The sequence below is a fragment of the Salmo salar genome, chromosome 02, assembly GCF_965601325.2.
Source record: "Salmo salar chromosome 02, fSalSal1, whole genome shotgun sequence".
Lineage (NCBI taxonomy): Eukaryota > Metazoa > Chordata > Actinopteri > Salmoniformes > Salmonidae > Salmo > Salmo salar.
This window is the reverse complement of record NC_138292.1, coordinates 9,176,578-9,198,225: the sequence shown is the minus strand read 5'-3', so window position 1 is coordinate 9,198,225 and position 21,648 is coordinate 9,176,578. Positions and strand designations below refer to the sequence as shown.

Below are 21,648 nucleotides of genomic sequence, written 5' to 3'. Positions count from 1 at the left end.
CCCCTCCTCCCTCTGTAATGCTTTATGTTGTATTATCTAATGATTAGAAGAATGGAGGTCGGGACGTCTGATCGTTTGTTGAACTTTATTGAAAACATTACAAGTATACATACACTGTTGTTCACTAGTTCTTTAGCTCAACTAGCGCAAGAGTAAAGCATGGAATGGAGTACTGAGTGTATCCATTCAAACTGGATTTACAAGTTGCATGGACTCTCTCTCTCTCTCCCTCTCCCTCTCCCTCCTCTCCCTCCTTACACTAAAGAGGCCAGGCCTTTCACAGTGATACTCATGACTAGAGGAAGGTATCCAGGCTGGTCCTTCATCTCTGTCCTCAGTGTGTCCTCCTCTCTCTTCAGTGTAACTTTAGAGTGACCAAAGAGACTCTCTGTCCTCCCAAACACCTCCTCCTCAGTCAGAACAGCCAGACCTGCATCTCTCAGAGAGAGGGTCTCCCCACTCCCTGCTGCCACATGCTGCACCTGGAGGACAAGCAGCACAGGAATACATTGATATGCTTTATTTTATGGGTCATTCTTGAATTAAGGTTGCATTTCCATCCCTCGACTTTGCAATAATGACAAACACTTTAAAATGACAAATAGTTAGAGATTATACATATTTTAATTGATATTGAACTGTTTATCAATGTGAAACATAATGGAAGTCCTGTATACTGCAAAACTTGATTTTTATGCATTGTTTAAAGTACTTAGGGAAAGCAAATAGGCTTGTCCCAGTAGTGATGTGTAGAGTTGTAGTGACATGTTTCAGGGATTTAGAGACGTCTATCTATTATTTTGAATGCTATATAATAAACAAATGTATTTAATATCATTAGTGTTACCGCCTTGTAAATCACTCATTACAAAGATATACAAGGACCGTGAGCATTCTTTCCAGTGGCAAACTGTTATCAGGGTAGGGGTCTATATTAAATAAAATGATTAGCTAATCAGACCCTTTTAGTATGTCATACATGTTATCATTCCAGTGATCATTTGGTGTTTAAATAAAACATGTCATTGGTGTAACTCAATTTAAATGAAGGGAAATTACACTGAGCAAAACGATTAATCAAATCTCTTTAGTAAATGATTAAGTCAATTACTTTTAAAAGGTTAAATGACCTTAGATTTGAGATCGGTGGCCTAAATTACTGACAAATGTGTCATTGGTGTGACCTATACTTTGATGCAACACATCATTCAGGGCAGCCCCACCACTATCCAGTAGATGGTGCTGTTCTGGATGTAATTCTGGCTTTCATTCATGTCACAACATTATATCAGTATGCAAACACATTTGATTTGTAATTGCTTGAGTTAATAAAGCATACAGGACGTGCTCGCTTCTCTGTTGTATTGTTATTTTGGTACATTTTATTTGAGGAAAGGCAGCTCCCTAATGCAGCTGTTTCATTCTCACTCAGTGATCTGTTGTGGAGAGGCTAGCCTGGGGACTCAGTCAGCTGTAGCCCACTTGGGTGCTGCTATAGAGATTCATTAGTAGTGCCCGCCCAAGAAGGCTTGATGTCATTTGCCACAGATAAATAGACATCTTTTCTCCTGTAGCAATTTCATAGTTGTTTATCGTCTTCTAGTTAGCTAGCTGAAAAGTCATCATACATCATGTCAACAATCTCCTAGCAAATTATTTTAAAACGTGTAGAGCTAAAACATCTTTGTGCTCATCAACCACTGAACAGGCCTCAGTTAAAATAAAGCAAGTTAGAAAATAATTAAACCTGAGTGGTTTGGATGGAACTTGCGGTGGCTAACAGCTGTTTGAGGAGGCTAGCTAGCTAGCTAGCTACTACGTGTTGTTAATGATTGATGTCAGAATGTAATAACCCAGGGAACTGTATCTATACAATGGTTGAAGGTAGGCAGGGAGTAGCTTTATAAACGTTGTTGCTTTATTCATAACCTGAGCATCTTGTTAACAGACATGTAACTGCACTCAGAATGGTGTTCTGCTGCGTCCCAATACTCTAACAATGATTAGCAATATTGCAGACCGATGGTGATATATTTCTGAAGTAAAATAGACTTTACTCTATAAAGTATGCTTGACAACTGTGGTCTTCCTTGCAATAGGAGCCAAAGATATGGGAAAGTAGCCTATACACTGGTAATAACCCTTATGTTATAACATTTGTGTGTGTGGCTCAAACTCACTGCTGGGATTGGTCATTATTTAGGATGGTGCATTCAATGTGTAGTGTAGTAATTTATCGATGCATATTCACTTTTTTCATTGAGTTTCCCCACCAATATTTTTATGTTAAAAATCACCACTGGTTAGCATCATTGGTGTTACTACTGCTACTGGTGGTACAATGTTATCATAATGGTATAAATATTAGTTTATTTAACATGGAAGATATGCCCCAATACATTTACATGAACAAAAAGCTAGAAAAATGAACTCCAGGTCATACAGGACTGGAGGCTCAATCAAGCAGGTGTGAACTCACCAGGATCTGCAGGGCCTGTAAGACTGGAGGACTGCAACAGGATCCCAACACAGAGAGACCCTCATCTGTCATTCCTGAAGATATAAATATGGACACACATAAAACCACATTAGTGAACATGGTTTCCCAGGAACTGATCAAATAATAACTGGAGAATAACTGAAAACTGCTCTCTATCTCACCGTCCATGGCACTGACAATGAGGTGGACGGCACTGAGAAGTGAGGATCTGAACTCATCCTCATCCTTCCCAACACATTGGTCTACAAGATCCAGTATGGCCTGGACTGTTTCCCTCTCAGACTCTTCCAGATCACCCAGGTCAGGAGTCTCACCATCACACGTCTGATCCAGCTGTGATAAGACAGAGAGAGAGAGAATATATTTAAGACAAGAGTATGTTACAGATTTTCTGGTTGATATATTAACCCCCTAGTGTTGATTGATCCACTGGTGCGTCAATCTAAGTTACATAACAAAACAATCCCCATCAAAATGTGTTAGTTAAAGCTAGAGATATGTGGTATCTTCTGAACGGTTTGACCTACAAACTACTCTATGGAAAAGGGAGAGTCCCACGAAGGTGTTCTCTGTTTTGCTCTACGACCCCCACAAGTGTCAGGAGACTAGTCTGAAGTCGGTACTGTCGATGTGTCAACTACTGATTGGTAGCATCCCAACGTTTGGGATACAAAGTAAGGGGACCCCACTATAGAAAGGGGAGATTCTCACGAACACGATGGTGTTCTCCGTGTTTCTCTACGACCACAAGTGTCACGGGACTCGTCTGAAGGTAAACATTACTGGAATAAAAAAACAGATGTAAGTATGAAGGTAGTTTTGTGCCCCCCAACGTCTTAGACTCAAAGGAATATATTCATTCCTGCCATTAGGTGTGTGTGTGTGTGTGTGTGTGTGTGTGTGTGTGTGTGTGTGTGTGTGTGTGTGTGTGTGTGTGTGTGTGTGTGTGTGTGTGTGTGTGTGTGTGTGTGTGTGTGTGTGTGTGTGTATGTGTGTGTGTGTGTTTTGGCGCTGTTTCTGTACATGCCAAAAAAGTTGGTCCCGTTCCGAAATGGATCCGGGACTTTTCCACAGGACCCAATATGCATACATTACCCATTCCGAATGGACCCGAGGCCAGTCAGACCCGTTCCAAAAAAGGCTTGTGGAAAAACAGACCTAAACAGACCCACGCCGGTTCGGACCTGAGAGACCCATTCAGATCTAAGAGCAGAAAGAGCGAGAGAAATAAACCTCCGACTTGGCGCAGATAGTGTCTTCAATAAACGAGCGATATTAGCCAACTGGTTCACATTTATGTATCCTTAAAAACTGCCTTTAACAAAAGACAAAATAAATTAATCGTTGTGTTTCTGTGTGAAGTATTGGTTTTTACTTGCCTAAAACAATAATTGTTCATCTCTCAGTTCAGCTGTCAGAGATTTGAGCGCAAATGCATCAGGGCATTGCATGCATACATTCCTGTAGATATACTGTATTATATGAATAGAAAATAAATATATGGAAGCTTAGGCCCACTCTAGGGAGACCAAGAGAAAGATAGACATATAGCGGTGCCATGTTCACCACACCGACATTTCTTTATCCTTGACAGATACTACTGCTATACAGAATGAGTGGAATGAGTTTGACACATTCTTAACGCCATTAAAAACTATAAAACAGCCCTTTACTAAAATTCGTTAATTTTCGAGCAGAATATTTGTTTATAAAGATAACCATTATATTAGTAGAATAAACGAGTAAATCCGGTAGACCTAAAACATTGTTCCTCACCTCAAGTTCAACTGTCGGCGCACTGCATTCATAGGCCTGCAGTAGGACTATAGCCTACTAATAGCCACACCATCACAAAAGTTTCTTAACTTTATCAGGGTAACGTCCACAGTTTCTTAACTTTATCAGGGTAATGTCAACAGTTTCTTAACTTTATCAGGGTAACGTCCACAGTTTCTTAACTTTATCAGGGTAACGTCCACAGTTTCTTAACTTTATCAGGGTAACGTCAACAGTTTCTTAACTTTATCAGGGTAACGTCAACAGTTTCTTAACTTTATCAGGGTAACGTCAACAGTTTCTTAACTTTATCAGGGTAACGTCCACAGTTTCTTAACTTTATCAGGGTAATGTCAACAGTTTCTTAACTTTATCAGGGTAATGTCAACAGTTTCTTAACTTTATCAGGGTAATGTCAACAGTTTCTTAACTTTATCAGGGTAACGTCAACAGTTTCTTAACTTTATCAGGGTAACGTCAACAGTTTCTTAACTTTATCAGGGTAATGTCAACAGTTTCTTAACTTTATCAGGGTAATGTCAAAAGTTTCTTAACTTTATCAGGGTAACGTCAACAGTTTCTTAACTTTATCAGGGTAATGTCAACAGTTTCTTAACTTTATCAGGGTAATGTCAACAGTTTCTTAACTTTATCAGGGTAACGTCAACAGTTTCTTAACTTTATCAGGGTAATGTCAAAAGTTTCTTAACTTTATCAGGGTAACGTCAACAGTTTCTTAACTTTATCAGGGTAATGTCAACAGTTTCTTAACTTTATCAGGGTAACGTCCACAGTTTCTTAACTTTATCAGGGTAACGTCCACAGTTTCTTAACTTTATCAGGGTAACGTCAACAGTTTCTTAACTTTATCAGGGTAATGTCAACAGTTTCTTAACTTTATCAGGGTAATGTCAACAGTTTCTTAACTTTATCAGGGTAACGTCAACAGTTTCTTAACTTTATCAGGGTAATGTCAACAGTTTCTTAACTTTATCAGGGTAATGTCAACAGTTTCTTAACTTTATCAGGGTAATGTCAACAGTTTCTTAACTTTATCAGGGTAATGTCAACAGTTTCTTAACTTTATCAGGGTAACGTCAACAGTTAGTCAAGTCATGGTTAATAGGGACAACAGGATCAGGTTACTATATTGTGACATTAAATTTAGAATGATGTCTGGCCCTCTGTTTTTTCTTTGTCATGGTTTGAGTGTAAGTAGGCCTGTATTAGCCCTATAGTAGCCCTATGGTAGTATCCCTATAGTAGTAGCCCTATAGTAGCCCTATAGTAGTAGCCCTATAGTAGCCCTATGGTAGTATCCCTATAGTAGTAGCCCTATAGTAAACCTATAGTAGTAGCCCTATAGTAGTAGCCCTATAGTAGCCCTATAGTAGTAGCCCTATAGTAGTAGCCCTATAGTAGTAGCCCTATAGTAGCCCTATGGTAGTATCCCTATAGTAGTAGCCCTATAGTAGCCCTATGGTAGTATCCCTATAGTAGTAGCCCTATAGTAGCCCTATAGTAGTAGCCCTATAGTAGTAGCCCTATAGTAGTAGCCCTATAGTAGTAGCCCTATAGTAGTAGCCCTATAGTAGCCCTATGGTAGTATCCCTATAGTAGTAGTCCTATAGTAGCCCTATAGTAGTAGCCCTATGGTAGTATCCCTATAGTAGTAGCCCTATAGTAGCCCTATAGTAGTAGCCCTATAGTAGTAGCCCTATAGTAGTAGCCCTATAGTAGTAGCCCTATAGTAGCCCTATAGTAGTAGCCCTATAGTAGTAGCCCTATAGTAGCCCTATAGTAAACCTATAGTAGCCCTATAGTCTTCCTATAGTAGCCCTATAGTAGCCCTATACTAGTAGTCCTATAGTAACCCTATAGTAGTAGTCGTGTAGTAGTCCTATAGTAGTAGTCCTATAGTAGCCCCATAGTAGTCGTCCTATAGTAGTAGCCCCATAGTAGTAGTCCTATAGTAGTAGCCCTATAGTAGTAGCCCCATAGTAGTAGTCCTATAGTAGTAGTCCTATAGTAGTAGCCCCATAGTAGTAGTCTTATAGTAGCCCTATAGTAGTAGTCCTATGGTAGCCATATAGTAGCCCTGTAGTAGCCCTATAGTAGTAGTCCTATAGTAGCCCTATAGTAGTAGTCCTATGGTAGCCATATAGTAGACCTCTAGTAGCCCTACAGTAGTAGTCCTATAGTGGCCCCATTGTAGCAGTCCTATAGTAGTAGTCCTATAATAGTAGTCCTATAGTAGCCCTATAGTAGTAGTCCTATAGTAGTAGTCCTATTATAGCCCCATAGTAGTAGTCCTATAGTAGCCCCATAGTAGTAGTCCTATAGTAGTAACCCTATAGTAGTAGCGCCATAGTAGTAGCCCTATAGTAGTAGCCCCATAGTAGTAGCCCAATAGTAGTAGTCATATAGTAGAAGTCCTATAGTAGTAGTCCTATAGTAGCCCCATAGTAGTAGTCTTATAGTAGCCCTATAGTAGTAGTCCTATGGTAGCCATATAGTAGCCCTGTAGTAGCCCTATAGTAGTCCTATAGTAGTAGTCCTATAGTAGTAGTCCTATAGTAGTAGCCCTATAGTAGTAGCCCCATAGTAGTAGCCCTATAGTAGTAGTCCTATAGTAGTAGTCCTATAGTAGTAGTCCTATAGTAGTAGTCCTATAGTAGTAGTCCTATAGTAGCCCCATAGTAGTAGTCTTATAGTAGCCCTATAGTAGTAGTCCTATGGTAGCCATATAGTAGCCCTGTAGTAGCCCTATAGTAGTAGTCCTATAGTAGCCCTATAGTAGTAGTCCTATAGTAGTAGTCCAACGACAACCGTGACAAGTCCTATAGTAGTAACCCAATAGTAGTAGTCCTATAGTAGCCCTATAGTAGTAGCCCTATAGTAGTAACCCAATAGTAGTAGTCCTATAGTAGCCCTAAAGTAGTAGTCCTATAGTAGCCCTATAGTAGTAGTCCTATAGTAGTAACCCAATAGTAGTAGTCCTATAGTAGCCCTATAGTAGTCCTATAGTAGCCCTAAAGTAGTAGTCCTATAGTAGCCCTATAGTAGTAGTCCTATAGTAGTAACCCAATAGTAGTAGTCCTATAGTAGCCCTATAGTAGCCCTATAGTAGTCCTATAGTAGTAACCCAATAGTAGTAGTCCTATAGTAGCCCTATAGTAGTAGCCCTATAGTAGTAACCCAATAGTAGTAGTCCTATAGTAGCCCTATAGTAGTAGCCCTATAGTAGTAACCCAATAGTAGTAGTCCTATAGTAGCCCTATAGTAGTAGCCCTATAGTAGTAACCCAATAGTAGTAGTCCTATAGTAGCCCCATAATAGTAGTCCTATAGTAGTAACCCAATAGTAGTAGTCCTATAGTAGCCCTATAGTAGTAGCCCTATAGTAGTAACCCAATAGTAGTAGTCCTATAGTAGCCCTATAGTAGTAGCCCTATAGTAGTAACCCAATAGTAGTAGTCCTATAGTAGTCCTATAGTAGTAGCCCTATAGTAGTAGTCCTATAGTAGTAGCCCTATAGTAGTAGCCCTATAGTAGTAGCCCTATAGTAGTAGTCCTATAGTAGTAGCCCTATAGTACCATAAATTCCGGACTATAAGCCGCAACTTTTTTCCTAGCTTTAAACCTCGCGGCTTAAACAATGACGCGGCTAATATATGGATTTTTCCCGCTTTAAATTTTTTTTCTTCCAAAAAAACATTATGTGACGTGCTCAGTTTTTTGGCGGCATGAAGCTTTCATTAGACCAATGAAATTGCCGAAAGGGTTAAGGTCAAACAACTTCTTTGTTTACTGTTTAGATTAAATCGAGCGCTCTCAAACTTCCCATCATTCTGATTACGGTAGTCATTTTGTCACCCTCATCATGGCAAAGACACGGAGAAATGCATATGATGCAGCTTTCATGTTGAAGGCGATTGATCTGGCTGTTGGAAAAGGAAATAGAGCTGCTGCACGGGAGCTTGGTCTTAATGAGTCGATGATAAGACGTTGGAAACAGCAGCGTGAGGAATTGACTCAGTGCAAAAAGACAACTAAAGCTTCCTGTAAATTTTTATTTTTTTGTTACAAGCAGTGTTTCGTTAAAACCTATTTATTTTTGTTACAAGCCGTGTTTCATTAGAGCCTGTGTAAAGTTCATTTGTTTCAATGTACCGGTAGGCACCTGCGGCTTATAGACATGTGCGGCTTATTTATGTTCAAAATATATATCTTTTTTTAATTCAGTGGGTGCGGCTTATATTCAGGTGCGCTTAATAGTCCGGGAATTACGGTAGTAGTCCTATAGTAGTAACCCTATAGTAGTAGTCTTATAGTAGTTGTCCTATAGTAGTATACTAATTTACGACTACTATAGGGCTACTACTATAGACTACTATAGGCCTACTACTATAGGGTTACTACTATAGGGCTACTACTATAGGGTTACTATAGGACTACTATAGGGTTACTATAGGGCTACTACTATAGGACCACTACTATAGGGCTAGTAGTCCTATAGTAGTAGTCCTTTACGGCAAGCGGATTGCCATCGGACCCCGGCATCGTCTCGGGCAGAATGTATGGCTCTCCACCCGGGATCTGCCCCTCCGGGTGGAGTCTCGCAAACTGTCCCCACGGTTTATCGACCCCTTCCCCATCTCCAAGGTCATTAGCCCCTCTGCTGTTCGTCTTCTGTTGCCCCGTACCCTTCGTATACACCCCACCATTCATGTGTCCTGTATCAAGTCCGTGTCTCACAGTCCCTTGTCTTCCATTTCCAGGCCCACCCCTCCTCCCCGGGTCGTCGATGGCCATCCGGCGTACACGGTGAGACGCCTCCTGAGGGTTCGACCACGGGGCAGGGGTTTCCAGTACCTGGTTGACTGGGAGGGCTATGGCCCGGAGGAGAGGTGCTGGGTCCCCGCTAGAGACATCCTGGACCCAGCCCTCATCGCCGACTTCCACCGCTGGCACCCCGATCAAGCAGGTATGCGCCCATGTAGGACGCCAGGTGTCGCTCCTAGAGGGCGGGGTACTGTCATGCCCTGATCTGTTTCACCTGTCTTTGTGCTTGTCTCCAACCCCCTCCAGGTGTCGCCCATCTTCCCCGTTATCCCCTGTGTACTTATTATACCTGTGTTCTCTTTTTGTCTGTTGCCAGTTTGTCTTGTTTGTCAAGCTTACCAGCGTTTGTCCTGTCAGCTCCTGTCTTTTCCCAGCTTCTATTTTTCTCGCCCTCCTGGTTTTTGACCCTTGCCTGTCCTGAGCCTGCATGCCGTCCTGTACCTTTGCCCCATCTAGATTTCCGACCTCTGCCTGTCCTGACCCTGAGCCTGCATGCCGTCCTGTACCTTTGCCCCTATCTAGATTTCTGACCTCTGCCTGACCTGACCCTGAGTCTGCCTGCCGTCCTGTACCTTTGCCCCTATCTAGATTTCCGACCTCTGCCTGACCTGACCCTGAGCCTGCATGCCGTCCTGTACCTTTGCCTCTGTTGCTGAAATAAACATTGTTACTTCGACACAGTCTGCATCTGGGTCTTACCTTATCCTGATAATACTCTTTTTCCTCTAACCTTCGCTTTACTTCATTGAAAAAGGCCTCAATCTTCAGGAATAACAGTAGCCTATACAAAGGCTCCTTTTACTCACTCGCTCTCTCTCTCCCGCTCCTCAGCAGCAGGGGCACGTCAGGTGAGCGGCCGGAATCAGTTTCAGTTGGACATTAGCTATACATTTTATTGAGTTGCAATTGGCTGAAACAGACATCAAGAGGACGGGTCCAATCAGGTCCATTCGGTTAATCAATTGTAATTGCACATACCCAAAACCCGTGGCAATTAGATCAGACCCAACCCAGAGCAGAGACAAAAGTCAGAATTTAGGATTTCGGATCTGTTGGACCCATGAAGACCTCTACCACTCACCACACTCTCCAGCACACTGACTGCCTCTCTGTCCTCCATGGTTGTCTTGAGGAGCTGGAGCAGAGAGGAACGTTTGGCCACCGGCAGAGCTGACAGCAGCTGGAAATGACCACTCAGTTTGTCCAGCTCTGTTAACACACAAACAACACAGAGACCATTTTGTCAGTGTCGTCATTCCATTCAGTAGACAACATTACATGTTGACCAGACGTTCCATTCAGTAGACTACATGTTGACCAGACGTTCGATTCAGTAGACTACATTACATGTTGACCAGACGTTCCATTCAGTAAACTACATGTTGACCAGACGTTCCATTCAGTAGACAACATTACATGTTGACCAGACGTTCCATTCAGTAGACTACATGTTGACCAGACGTTCGATTCAGTAGACTACATTACATGTTGACCAGACGTTCCATTCAGTAGACTACATGTTGACCAGACGTTCCATTCAGTAGACTACATTACATGTTGACCAGACGTTCCATTCAGTAGACTACATGTTGACCAGACGTTCCATTCAGTAGACTACATTACATGTTGACTAGACGTTCCATTCAGTAGACTACATTACATGTTGACCAGACGTTCCATTCAGTAGACAACATGTTGACCAGACATTCCATTCAGTAGACTACATTACATGTTGACCAGATGTTCCATTCAGTAGACTACATGTTGACCAGTCGTTCCATTCAGTAGACTACATTACATGTTGACCAAACGTTCCATTCAGTAGACTACATTACATGTTGACCAGACATTCCATTCAGAAGACTACATTACATGTTGACCAGATGGTCCATTCAGTAGACTACATTACATGTTGACCAGACGTTCCATTCAGGTGACTACATTACATTTTGACCAGACGTTCCATTCAGTAGACTACATTACATGTTGAGTAGACATTCCATTCAGTAGACTACATGTTGACCAGACGTTCCATTCAGTAGACTACATGTTGACCAGATGTTCCATTTAGTAGACTATATTACATGTTGACCAGACATTCCATTCAGTAGACAACATTACATGTTGACCAGACGTTCCATTCAGTAGACTACATGTTGACCAGACGTTCCATTCAGTAGACTACATTACATGTTGACCAGACGTTCCATTCAGTAGACTACATTACATGTTGAGTAGACGTTCCATTCAGTAGACATGTTGACCAGACGTTCCATTCAGTAGACTACATGTTGACCAGATGTTCCATTTAGTAGACTATATTACATGTTGACCAGACATTCCATTCAGTAGACAACATTACATGTTGACCAGACGTTCCATTCAGTAGACTACATGTTGACCAGACGTTCCATTCAGTAGACTACATTACATGTTGACTAGACGTTCCATTCAGTAGACTACATTACATGTTGACCAGACGTTCCATTCAGTAGACTACATGTTGACCAGATGTTCCATTTAGTAGACTATATTACATGTTGACCAGACATTCCATTCAGTAGACAACATTACATGTTGACCAGACGTTCCATTCAGTAGACTACATGTTGACCAGACGTTCCATTCAGTAGACTACATTACATGTTGACCAGACGTTCCATTCAGTAGACTACATTACATGTTGAGTAGACGTTCCATTCAGTAGACATGTTGACCAGACGTTCCATTCAGTAGACTACATGTTGACCAGATGTTCCATTTAGTAGACTATATTACATGTTGACCAGACATTCCATTCAGTAGACAACATTACATGTTGACCAGACGTTCCATTCAGTAGACTACATTACATGTTGACCAGACGTTCCATTCAGTAGACTACATGTTGACCAGTCGTTCCATTCAGTAGACTACATTACATGTTGACCAGACATTCCATTCAGTAGACTACATTACATGTTGACCAGACGTTCCATTCAGTAGACTACATTACATGTTGACCAGATGGTCCATTCAGTAGACTACATTACATGTTGACCAGACGTTCCATTCAGGTGACTACATTACATGTTGACCAGACGTTCCATTCAGTAGACTACATGTTGACCATACGTTCCATTCAGTAGACTACATGTTGACCAGACGTTCCATTCAGTAGACTACATGTTGACCAGACATTCCATTCAGTAGACTACATGTTGACCAGGCATTCCATTCAGTTGACTACATGTTGACCAGATGTTCCATTCAGTAGACTACATTACATGTTGACCAGACGTTCCATTCAGTAGACTACATTACATGTTGACCAGATGTTCCATTCAGTAGACTACATTACATGTTGACCAGACGTTCCATTCAGTAGACTACATGTTGACCAGACGTTCCATTCAGTAGACTACATTACATGTTGACCAGATGTTCCATTTTGTAGACTACATTACATGTTGACCAGACGTTCCATTCAGTAGACTACATGTTGACCAGACGTTCCATTCAGTAGACTACATTACATGTTGACCAGATGTTCCATTCAGTAGACTACATTACATGTTGACCAGATGTTCCATTTAGTAGACTACATTACATGTTGACCAGACATTCCATTCAGTAGACTACATTACATGTTGACCAGACGTTCCATTCAGTAGACTACATTACATGTTGACCAGACATTCCATTCAGAAGACTACATGTTGACCAGACGTTCCATTCAGTAGACTACATTACATGTTGACCAGACGTTCCATTCAGTAGACTTCATGTTGACCAGACGTTCCATTCAGTAGACTACATGTTGACCAGACGTTCCATTCAGTAGACTACATGTTGACCAGACGTTCCATTCAGTAGACTACATGTTGACCAGACGTTCCATTCAGTAGACTACATGTTGACCAGACGTTCCATTCAGTAGACTACATTACATGTTGACCAGCCGTTCCATTCAGTAGACTACATTACATGTTGACCAGACATTCCATTCAGTAGACTACATTACATGTTGACCAGACGTTCCCTTCAGTAGACTACGTGTTGACCAGATGTTCCATTCAGTAGACTACATGTTGACCAGACATTCCATTCAGTAGACTACATGTTGACCAGATGTTCCATTCAGTAGACTACATGTTGACCAGACGTTCCATTCAGTAAACTACATGTTGACCAGACGTTCCATTCAGTAGACTACATGTTGACCAGACGTTCCATTCAGTAGACTACATTACATGTTGACCAGATGTTCCATTCAGTAGACTACATGTTGACCAGACATTCCCTTCAGTAGACTACATGTTGACCAGACGTTCCATTCAGTAGACTACATTACATGTTGACCAGATGTTCCATTCAGTAGACTACATGTTGACCAGACGTTCCATTCAGTAGACTACATGTTGACCAAACGTTCCATTCAGTAGACTACATTACATGTTGACCAGATGTTCCATTCAGTAGACTACATTACATGTTGACCAGACGTTCCATTCAGTAGACTACATGTTGACCAGATGTTCCATTCAGTAGACTACATGTTGACCAGATGTTCCATTCAGTAGACTACATGTTGACCAGACGTTCCCTTCAGTAGACTACATGTTGACCAGACGTTCCATTCAGTAGACTACATTACATGTTGACCAGATGTTCCATTCAGTAGACTACATGTTGACCAGACGTTCCCTTCAGTAGACTACATTACATGTTGACCAGATATTCCATTCAGTAGACTACATTACATGTTGACCAGACGTTCCATTCAGTAGACTACATTACATGTTGACCAGACGTTCCATTCAGTAGACTACATTACATGTTGACCAGACGTTCCATTCAGTAGACTACATGTTGACCAGACGTTCCATTCAGTAGACTACATGTTTACCACTAGACAGGAGACATTACCCTCCACTGGCATTATTACCTTCGTTCAGATTTAGGGGGCTGTTGGGAGCAAAGTCGCCTCTCAGGTCCATAATTCCATCCTCTTCAATCTCATCCTTTGACCAAACCTTTTCAAAGCCCCCATTGTTGCGGATGAGGCACAGCTCTGTGGACAAGAGCAGACAACCAGTCACATAACCAGACATAACCAGTCACACACAGACAGATACAGTGGCTGTACTAAATACACTGAGGAACATAGACGCTGGCTGTGTACTTTATCATGGTACTTAACCATGCAGCTATACCTGGGACATTGATAAACCATACACTTCCTCACCAAACGTTCCATTGCATTTGACGTAGAGTTCAATCAGACTGTAGGCCATGACAGTATTTGCAGGAATACCCAGCGACACATCACTTTCTGTCTGAGTACTACCGCTCTGCTTCATAGAGGCCTGTGGAAAACATTTAAAATTAGTCAGAGACGTTTGGTGCACAGATGACCCAGATTCTAACCCTGACAGTCACATATACTACACCACCACATTTTCAGGAAGTGGTTTTAATGATAAAAACACGATTTGCTGCCTTTTGAGAAGTGTAACTTGCTCAAATTTATTTGGGGATTTCACCTAATTTGAACAGTCTCTCATAAAGAGTATGGGTTCAACTTCGTAAAAAAACATGTTTTCCCATCTCAAGAGGTATTTTTTTTTATGATTATAGTAAGTGCCTATTAAGTAACAGGGTTGACCATTTTAAATCAGCCATAAATATCCTTGTGACAGGGGGAATGGAAGCCTGTTGTTCTCAGGGAGTGGCAGTGGAAAGCAAGCTTCCCCATTTATTTGTTTAAATCTGTGGATAACAGGTTTGAAGTGTTATGCTCGACCCACTCAGTTTTCCACCACAAAACACCAGAATATTGACTAAAAGAGTAGAAGCAGTTTACCTGCTTTTACACTATCATTTGACTATTGGATGTTCAGTATTTCTTTAGAAAACAGTTTCACCATATTAAAACAAGAGTTCAGTTCACGTAACAGGGTTGACCTTAAAAAGATGGACAGACGTAAATGAATCACAGTAAATAAATACAAATCTTCAGATATGACTTTGTCAAAACAACAAAAGAACTAGGGTTTTTACAATGATGGTGAAAACGTGGAGAAATGTTGGAATAAGTGGGTTAAACATTTCCAGAAGTCACAGTCAAAATGCTGAATTGTGGCGTTTTAGAAAGTCTTAATTCAAATAAAAAAATTGTACTGAAAATATCAAAGGTACCCTGTGAGTATTACGACTACTGAACAGACATCTGTGAGTATTACGACTACTGAACAGACATCTGTGAGTATTACGACTACTGAACAGACATCTGTGAGTATTACGACTACTGAACAGACATCTGTGACTATTACCACTACTGAACAGACATCTGTGAGTATTACGACTACTGAACAGACATCTGTGATTATTACCACTACTGAACAGACATCTGTGAGTATTACCACTACTGAACAGACAGACATCTGTGAGTATTACGACTACTGAACAGACATCTGTGAGTATTACCACTACTGAACAGACATCTGTGAGTATTACCACTACTGAACAGACATCTGTGAGTATTACCACTACTGAACAGACAGACATCTGTGAGTATTACCACTACGGAACAGCAGTTTTTAGTTCATGTCAATTTACTGTACTTGGGAACTGTTCAATTTCTGTGAACCCAACTTTTAATCTCCATTGTGTAGAATGGCCTCTTAAAATATGTAAAACTGCCTAGGTAAAGAATTGTGAAATTTCCATCACCATTACCACTACTGAACAGACATCTGTGATCTGCCAATATGGTCCTGACATTTACTTTATTTATGAAAGCCTAGCTATCTATCATAAAGTGAGATTATTGAGATTAAAAATCTATTTTACAACTAAATCTGAGTTACCAGTAAAATATGAGGAAAATATAATTCACTTCAGTAGAACACTTGGTAATCTTTCCTCCTACCTTCCCGCTCAGGAACACACAGGCACTCACGTTGGCTCCTACATTTCCACGCTTCTGGACATTGTTTGTGACCGGGCAAGGTAGTGATGTCATAATCCTCTCCGTCAAGACGCCTAACACTGCCCTGGGATTCGCACGGGTCTGCTTGATCACAGGATGGGACATGTCCAGAACTCTGCAGGAGGGACACATTTTAGGTCATATTTCATAGAAATCTGGAAACACTGGAAAGCTACTTTAAAAGTAAAAAGAATTGATGTACCAATCACAGATTGTCCCTTTAAGCTAAGCTAGTAGTGAAAACAGTGAGGATGTTGTTTAAATTTAAGGAAGTTGCTAAACCAGTACAGTTCCACTTCTTTGTTATCTGAAAGCACTTCAACCTGAAAATGTCATTTTTACACAAAAGATGCCAGCCTGATGTCATTGCAAACAGTTTTGCCTGCTGGTCTTGGATCTAAATATTGACTCCTTGGGAAGGTGAACTGTATGATGTATTATGACTGTATTGTGAGTGTATCGTGACTGTATATGACTGTATATGACTGTATATGACTGTATATGACTGTATATGACTGTAATGACTGTATAATGACTGTAATGACTGTATAATGACTGTATAATGACTGTATAATGACTGTAAATGACTGTATATGACTGTATAATGACTGTAATGACTGTATAATGACTGCATAATGACTGTATAATGACTGTATATGACTGTTATGACTGTATGTTGACTGTTATTGTCACGACTTCCACCGAAGTTGGTTCCTCTCCTTGTTCGGGCGGCGTTCGGCGGTCGACGTCACCGACCTTCTAGCCATCGCCGATCCACTTCTCATTTTCCATTGGTTTTGTCTTGTCTTCCATCACACCTGGTTCCAATTCCATCAATTACATGTTGTCCTTGTCCGTAATTGTTTGTTGTAGTGCTTGTGCACGGTATGCTGGTATTTACCGGGTTTTGTTTGACCCATTTATTGTATTGTTCTGTTGACGGTGGTTTATGGTTATTAAACACAACCGTTGTAAATCAGTTTCCGCTCTCCTGCGCCTGACTTCTCTGCCGCCAGTAGCATCGCATTACAGTTATGACTGTATTCTGACTGTATTATGACTGTATTATGACTGTATTCTGACTGTATTCTGACTGTATTATGACTGTATTCTGACTGTATTATGACTGTATTATGATGTATTGTGACTGTATTCTGACTGTATTATGATGTATTATGACTGTATTCTGACTGTATTCTGACTGTATTATGATGTATTGTGAATGTATTCTGACTGTATTATGACTGTATTCTGATGTATTCTGATGTATTATGACTGTATTATGACGTATTCTGACTGTATTCTGACTGTATTATGATGTATTGTGACTGTATTGTGACTGTATTATGATGTATTGTGACTGTATTGTGACTGTATTATGATGTATTGTGACTGTATTGTGACTGTATTATGATGTATTATGACTGTATTCTGACTGTATTCTGACTGTATTATGATGTATTGTGACTGTATTATGACTGTATTATGACTGTATTCTGATGTATTCTGATGTATTATGACTGTATTATGACGTATTCTGACTGTATTCTGACTGTATTATGATGTATTGTGACTGTATTGTGACTGTATTGTGACTGTATTATGATGTATTGTGACTGTATTGTGACTGTATTGTGACTGTATTATGATGTATTGTGACTGTATTGTGACTATTATGACTGTATTGTGACTGTATTATGATGTATTATGATGTATTATGACTGTATTGTGATGTATTATGACTGTATTATGATGTATTGTGATGTATTATGATGTATTATGACTGTATTATGATGTATTATGACTGTATTGTGACTGTATTATGATGTATTGTGACTGTATTGTGACTGTATTATGATGTATTATGATGTATTGTGACTGTATTGTGACTGTATTATGACTGTATTGAACATACGTACAGTATAGGGTAACTCACCTGTCTTTTGAGTAGTTGTGTAACTCCTTCACATCAACCTTCTCTTTGTTCAGGCTGCCAAGGGACAGCTTCTGTTTGGTGGACCATTTCCCTCTCACGGTAATGTTGAAATCAGCCAACTTAGCCTCAATGTTTCCGTCTGTGTTCATTTCTTTCTTGTCACCAAATATCCCACTGTAGTCCACAAAGTCAGACTCCTTGACAGCTGAGGGAATGTTCAACATTTGAATGGACTCTATGCTATTATACCACAGCACATATCTATAACAGCCACATCCATGACATTATCATTTTCCTATTCTGCTCAGAAAAACAAGAGTAGAATAAGTAATGAAATCAATGGTCAGATATTTTAGAACAACAACAACCCATATGTTACGGATACAGGTATCCTGTGTGTGTATCCTGTATGTGTATTTCTTTTCTCTCCTTCTCCTCCTCACAGGTGACAATCATCACTCCCCAATCAGTCATCAATCAGTCCCCAAACAGAAGACACCTGCTCCTTTTCCCTCAACCAATCACAGCCCCTTTCCCTTGGTTTAAAAATCCAGTCAGTTGTTTTCTCCCCAGATCAATCTTTGTGTTCATTCTCTCTCTCTCTCTCTCTCTCTCTCTCTCTCTCTCTCCTCTCTCTCTCTCTCTCTCTCTCTCTCTCTCTCTCTCTCTCTCTCTCTCTCTCTCTCTCTCTCTCTCTCTCTCTCTCCTCTCTCTCTCTCTCTCTCTCTCTCGTTTGTTTTTGCGACGACATGTCACATTTGTCCGGTTATCCTGTGAGTTTTGTTGTTTGTTAGTTTGGTGGGAAAAGGGGGTACCAAGACAAGTCGCCCATGGGCATACATTACCCGTAGGAATACTTTGTCTAAGTACCCTAGTTAGAACTGGGCGGACCACCCACTGTATTTTTGGTTAGTTAGCTAGCTGTTCTTGAGGTAGGCTAGTCTAACTTAGGGGTGTTTTGGATTATTGTTTCTTTGCTTGGGTCCAGCTCAGCCCCTTTTCTCACACCCCATTACCGTGTGTTTAGCAATAAACCTTTAGAGTTTGACGGTAAACTTAAGTTGTCTGTGGTTTTTGGTTCTCACTGTTACTCGTCACTATTATAATTTGCATGAGTTATGTTACGGGTCTCGTATCCATCCCCCCCTAGACTGCAGGGCCAAAAGGGATTCGTAACACCATAGTTATTTGTCACTAGCGGGATGCTCTGGTGCTTACTTGGGCTTAAAGGTGTGTTTCCAGGCTCTCCAGGCCTCAGGACATCACCGAGGGTAAAGCCAGGGGACTGGTATTTGGGTTCCTGCCAGAAGCATCTGTGCCTGGTCTTGACAATGAGTGATCGGAGTTTCAGTTTGTCTGTGTCATTCAGACTGGACACAGGGATCAGGCGTCCCTCATGATCTGTGTCCTTCACGAAGGCTTTTGTGGCTTTGGCAAACATCTGAGAGATGGTGGTGGATCGTTTTTCTTCCTGCAGCAGATGACAAAGACACAAATGACAAAGACATCTAAGAAACAAAACTAGGATGACCACATCGACACTCAATACATACAACAGCTTCTGAAGAGCATTCTAAATACATTTCACAGTTGGCAAGACACTCAATAATGCAAACACAATCTCTTAGAAAGGTTCCCTTTCGCTGGGAAAAGAGTGGATCAGAACAGAGTGGCATTGCTTTTGACAAGACAGGATATAAACACAAACAGGATATAATTTCAGTCAAAACCATTGGTTGTGTATCATTCAAGGCTATTCATAGCATGCTGTAGATTTTTCTTACTTCATTTTTATATCGCAAAAATCAGCCAGAGTTTCAATACTAGGTTCTCACTGCTTCTTCCTCTGGGTCCTTATGACACTGATAAATTGTAAAGATACAGTTTGTTATTAAGAATGACATTCTAGAATGTCTAAAATGCAGGGTGCAGGGAATTGGCTGTCATCATGTTTAGGTCCTTGGTACATGCCAAGTTACTGCTTCTGGACGTTGTTTGTGACCAGGCAAGGTAGTGATGTTATAATCCTCTCCGTCAAGATGCCTAACACTACCCTGGGATTCACGCGGGTCTGCTTGATCACAGGATGGGACATGTCCAGAACTCTGCAGGAGGGACCCATTATAATCTGAGCCCTGACATTAGCCCTGTACAAACTTAAAGGAGAATGCCACCACTTTTTAACCTCATATTCGTAATCAAATGTTCTTAATAGATCATTTGCTGAATACCTGACACCTAAATTAGGATTTCAAGTCAGGAACAATTTTTTTATTAACATTCAACAGAAAGCAAACAACCTAACGTTCACTTCTAATGAAAGTTGTATGTATACCTTGCTCTTACAACAAAGGGTATAAAATAAACAAGCAGAGGAAACTAAAATAACCACACTACTTAACCTTTACTTTGAGAGTTTAAAATAGTTTGATCTTGATTCAAATAAGCAATGAACAGATACTGTACTATTAGATAAGATGCAAGATAACGCCTTTGAATTTGGCATATCTACCAAATGAGTGGTAGAAAATATCAGTCCAACTTCCGTTACTAGCAAATTCAGACTTGACACCAAGGCTTTGTGCTAACCACAGAAGTATAGCTTTCCACTTTAGACAGCCTACATCTGTGGTTATGCATGTGCGACTTAACCAAGTCGCATAAATCTACACTCTTAGAAACATTTTTCCAAAAGGGTTCTTCAGGCTGTCACCATAGAACCCTTTTTAGTTCCAGGTAGAACCATTTTGGGTACCATGTAGAACCTTCTGTAGAAAGGGTTCTACATGGAACCCTAAAACTGTCCTACTGGGAACCAAAAGGGTTCTACCTAAAACCAACAAGGGTTCTTCAAAGGGTTATCCTATGGGGACAGCCAAAGAACCCTTTTAGGTTCTACATAGCATCTTTTTCTGTGTGTGGCTAAACTTCCAACATTCTAATATCAATGATGGCACAGCTATCCAACGCATATATGTATCCAAAACATAACCTGTATTTCATAATCTGCAAGAGCTTCAATACTTACAGTTTTTCACAGTTTCTTCCTTCAGGTCCTATTGAGTCTGACAATTATTGACTTCAATCACTGTGTAACATCATGGGTAACTCTGGGCATCGGCTTTCAGTTGAAATCAATGCACGCTCTTTTGGTACTTTAAACCAGCACAGCAGCTTTCACCGATCATAGTGTGTGTGTTTCTAAAGATGTTACTTTTCTTTTTAAACGTCCTCTTCCACATATATAAGATGGTAACTTACTTGTCTTTTGAGTTGTTAAGTAACCCTTTTACTTCCTCTTTCTTCAGTCTCACTTCCTCTTTCTTCAAAGGACAACTCGAGTGTGGAGACGTGTTCAGTCCAAGAATTAAAGTTTAAATCCACTGCATCTGCTGCCAATTGTGTCCCCATGTCTACGCTGGCTTCTCCGCTGTCACAAAATGCCCCACTGTAGTCCACAATGTCACTCTCCTTGACAGCTGAGGGAAAGTTCAACATGACCATGGACTCTTATGCCACAAAACACATACAGTGCCTTGCGAAAGTATTCGGCCCCCTTGAACTTTTCGACCTTTTGCCACATTTCAGGCTTCAAACATAAAGATATAAAACTGTCATT

The 21,648-nt window shown here is 40.7% G+C and overlaps 1 protein-coding gene across 2 annotated transcripts; it reads right to left on the bottom strand.

The window, feature by feature from the left end:
• Window positions 1-68: 68 nt before the first annotated feature.
• On the bottom strand, window positions 69-21,334 carry LOC106597489 (gasdermin-E). Of its 2 annotated transcripts, none has more exons than XM_045697134.2 (10): window positions 21,058-21,334; window positions 19,248-19,500; window positions 18,030-18,234; window positions 16,034-16,208; window positions 14,348-14,468; window positions 14,048-14,173; window positions 10,202-10,329; window positions 2,662-2,833; window positions 2,480-2,553; window positions 69-482 (listed from the first exon to the last, which is right to left on the bottom strand). In XM_045697134.2, the coding sequence occupies exons 2-10, from the start codon at window positions 19,468-19,470 to the stop codon at window positions 255-257; spliced, it is 1,452 nt and encodes a 483-aa protein (XP_045553090.2). In that variant the 5' UTR covers window positions 19,471-19,500; window positions 21,058-21,334; the 3' UTR covers window positions 69-254. The 2 variants fall into 2 exon arrangements, with proteins under 2 accessions (XP_045553090.2, XP_045553091.2); XM_045697135.2 differs by having other exon boundaries at window positions 16,064-16,208.
• Between the last annotated feature and the right edge of the window lie 314 nt (window positions 21,335-21,648).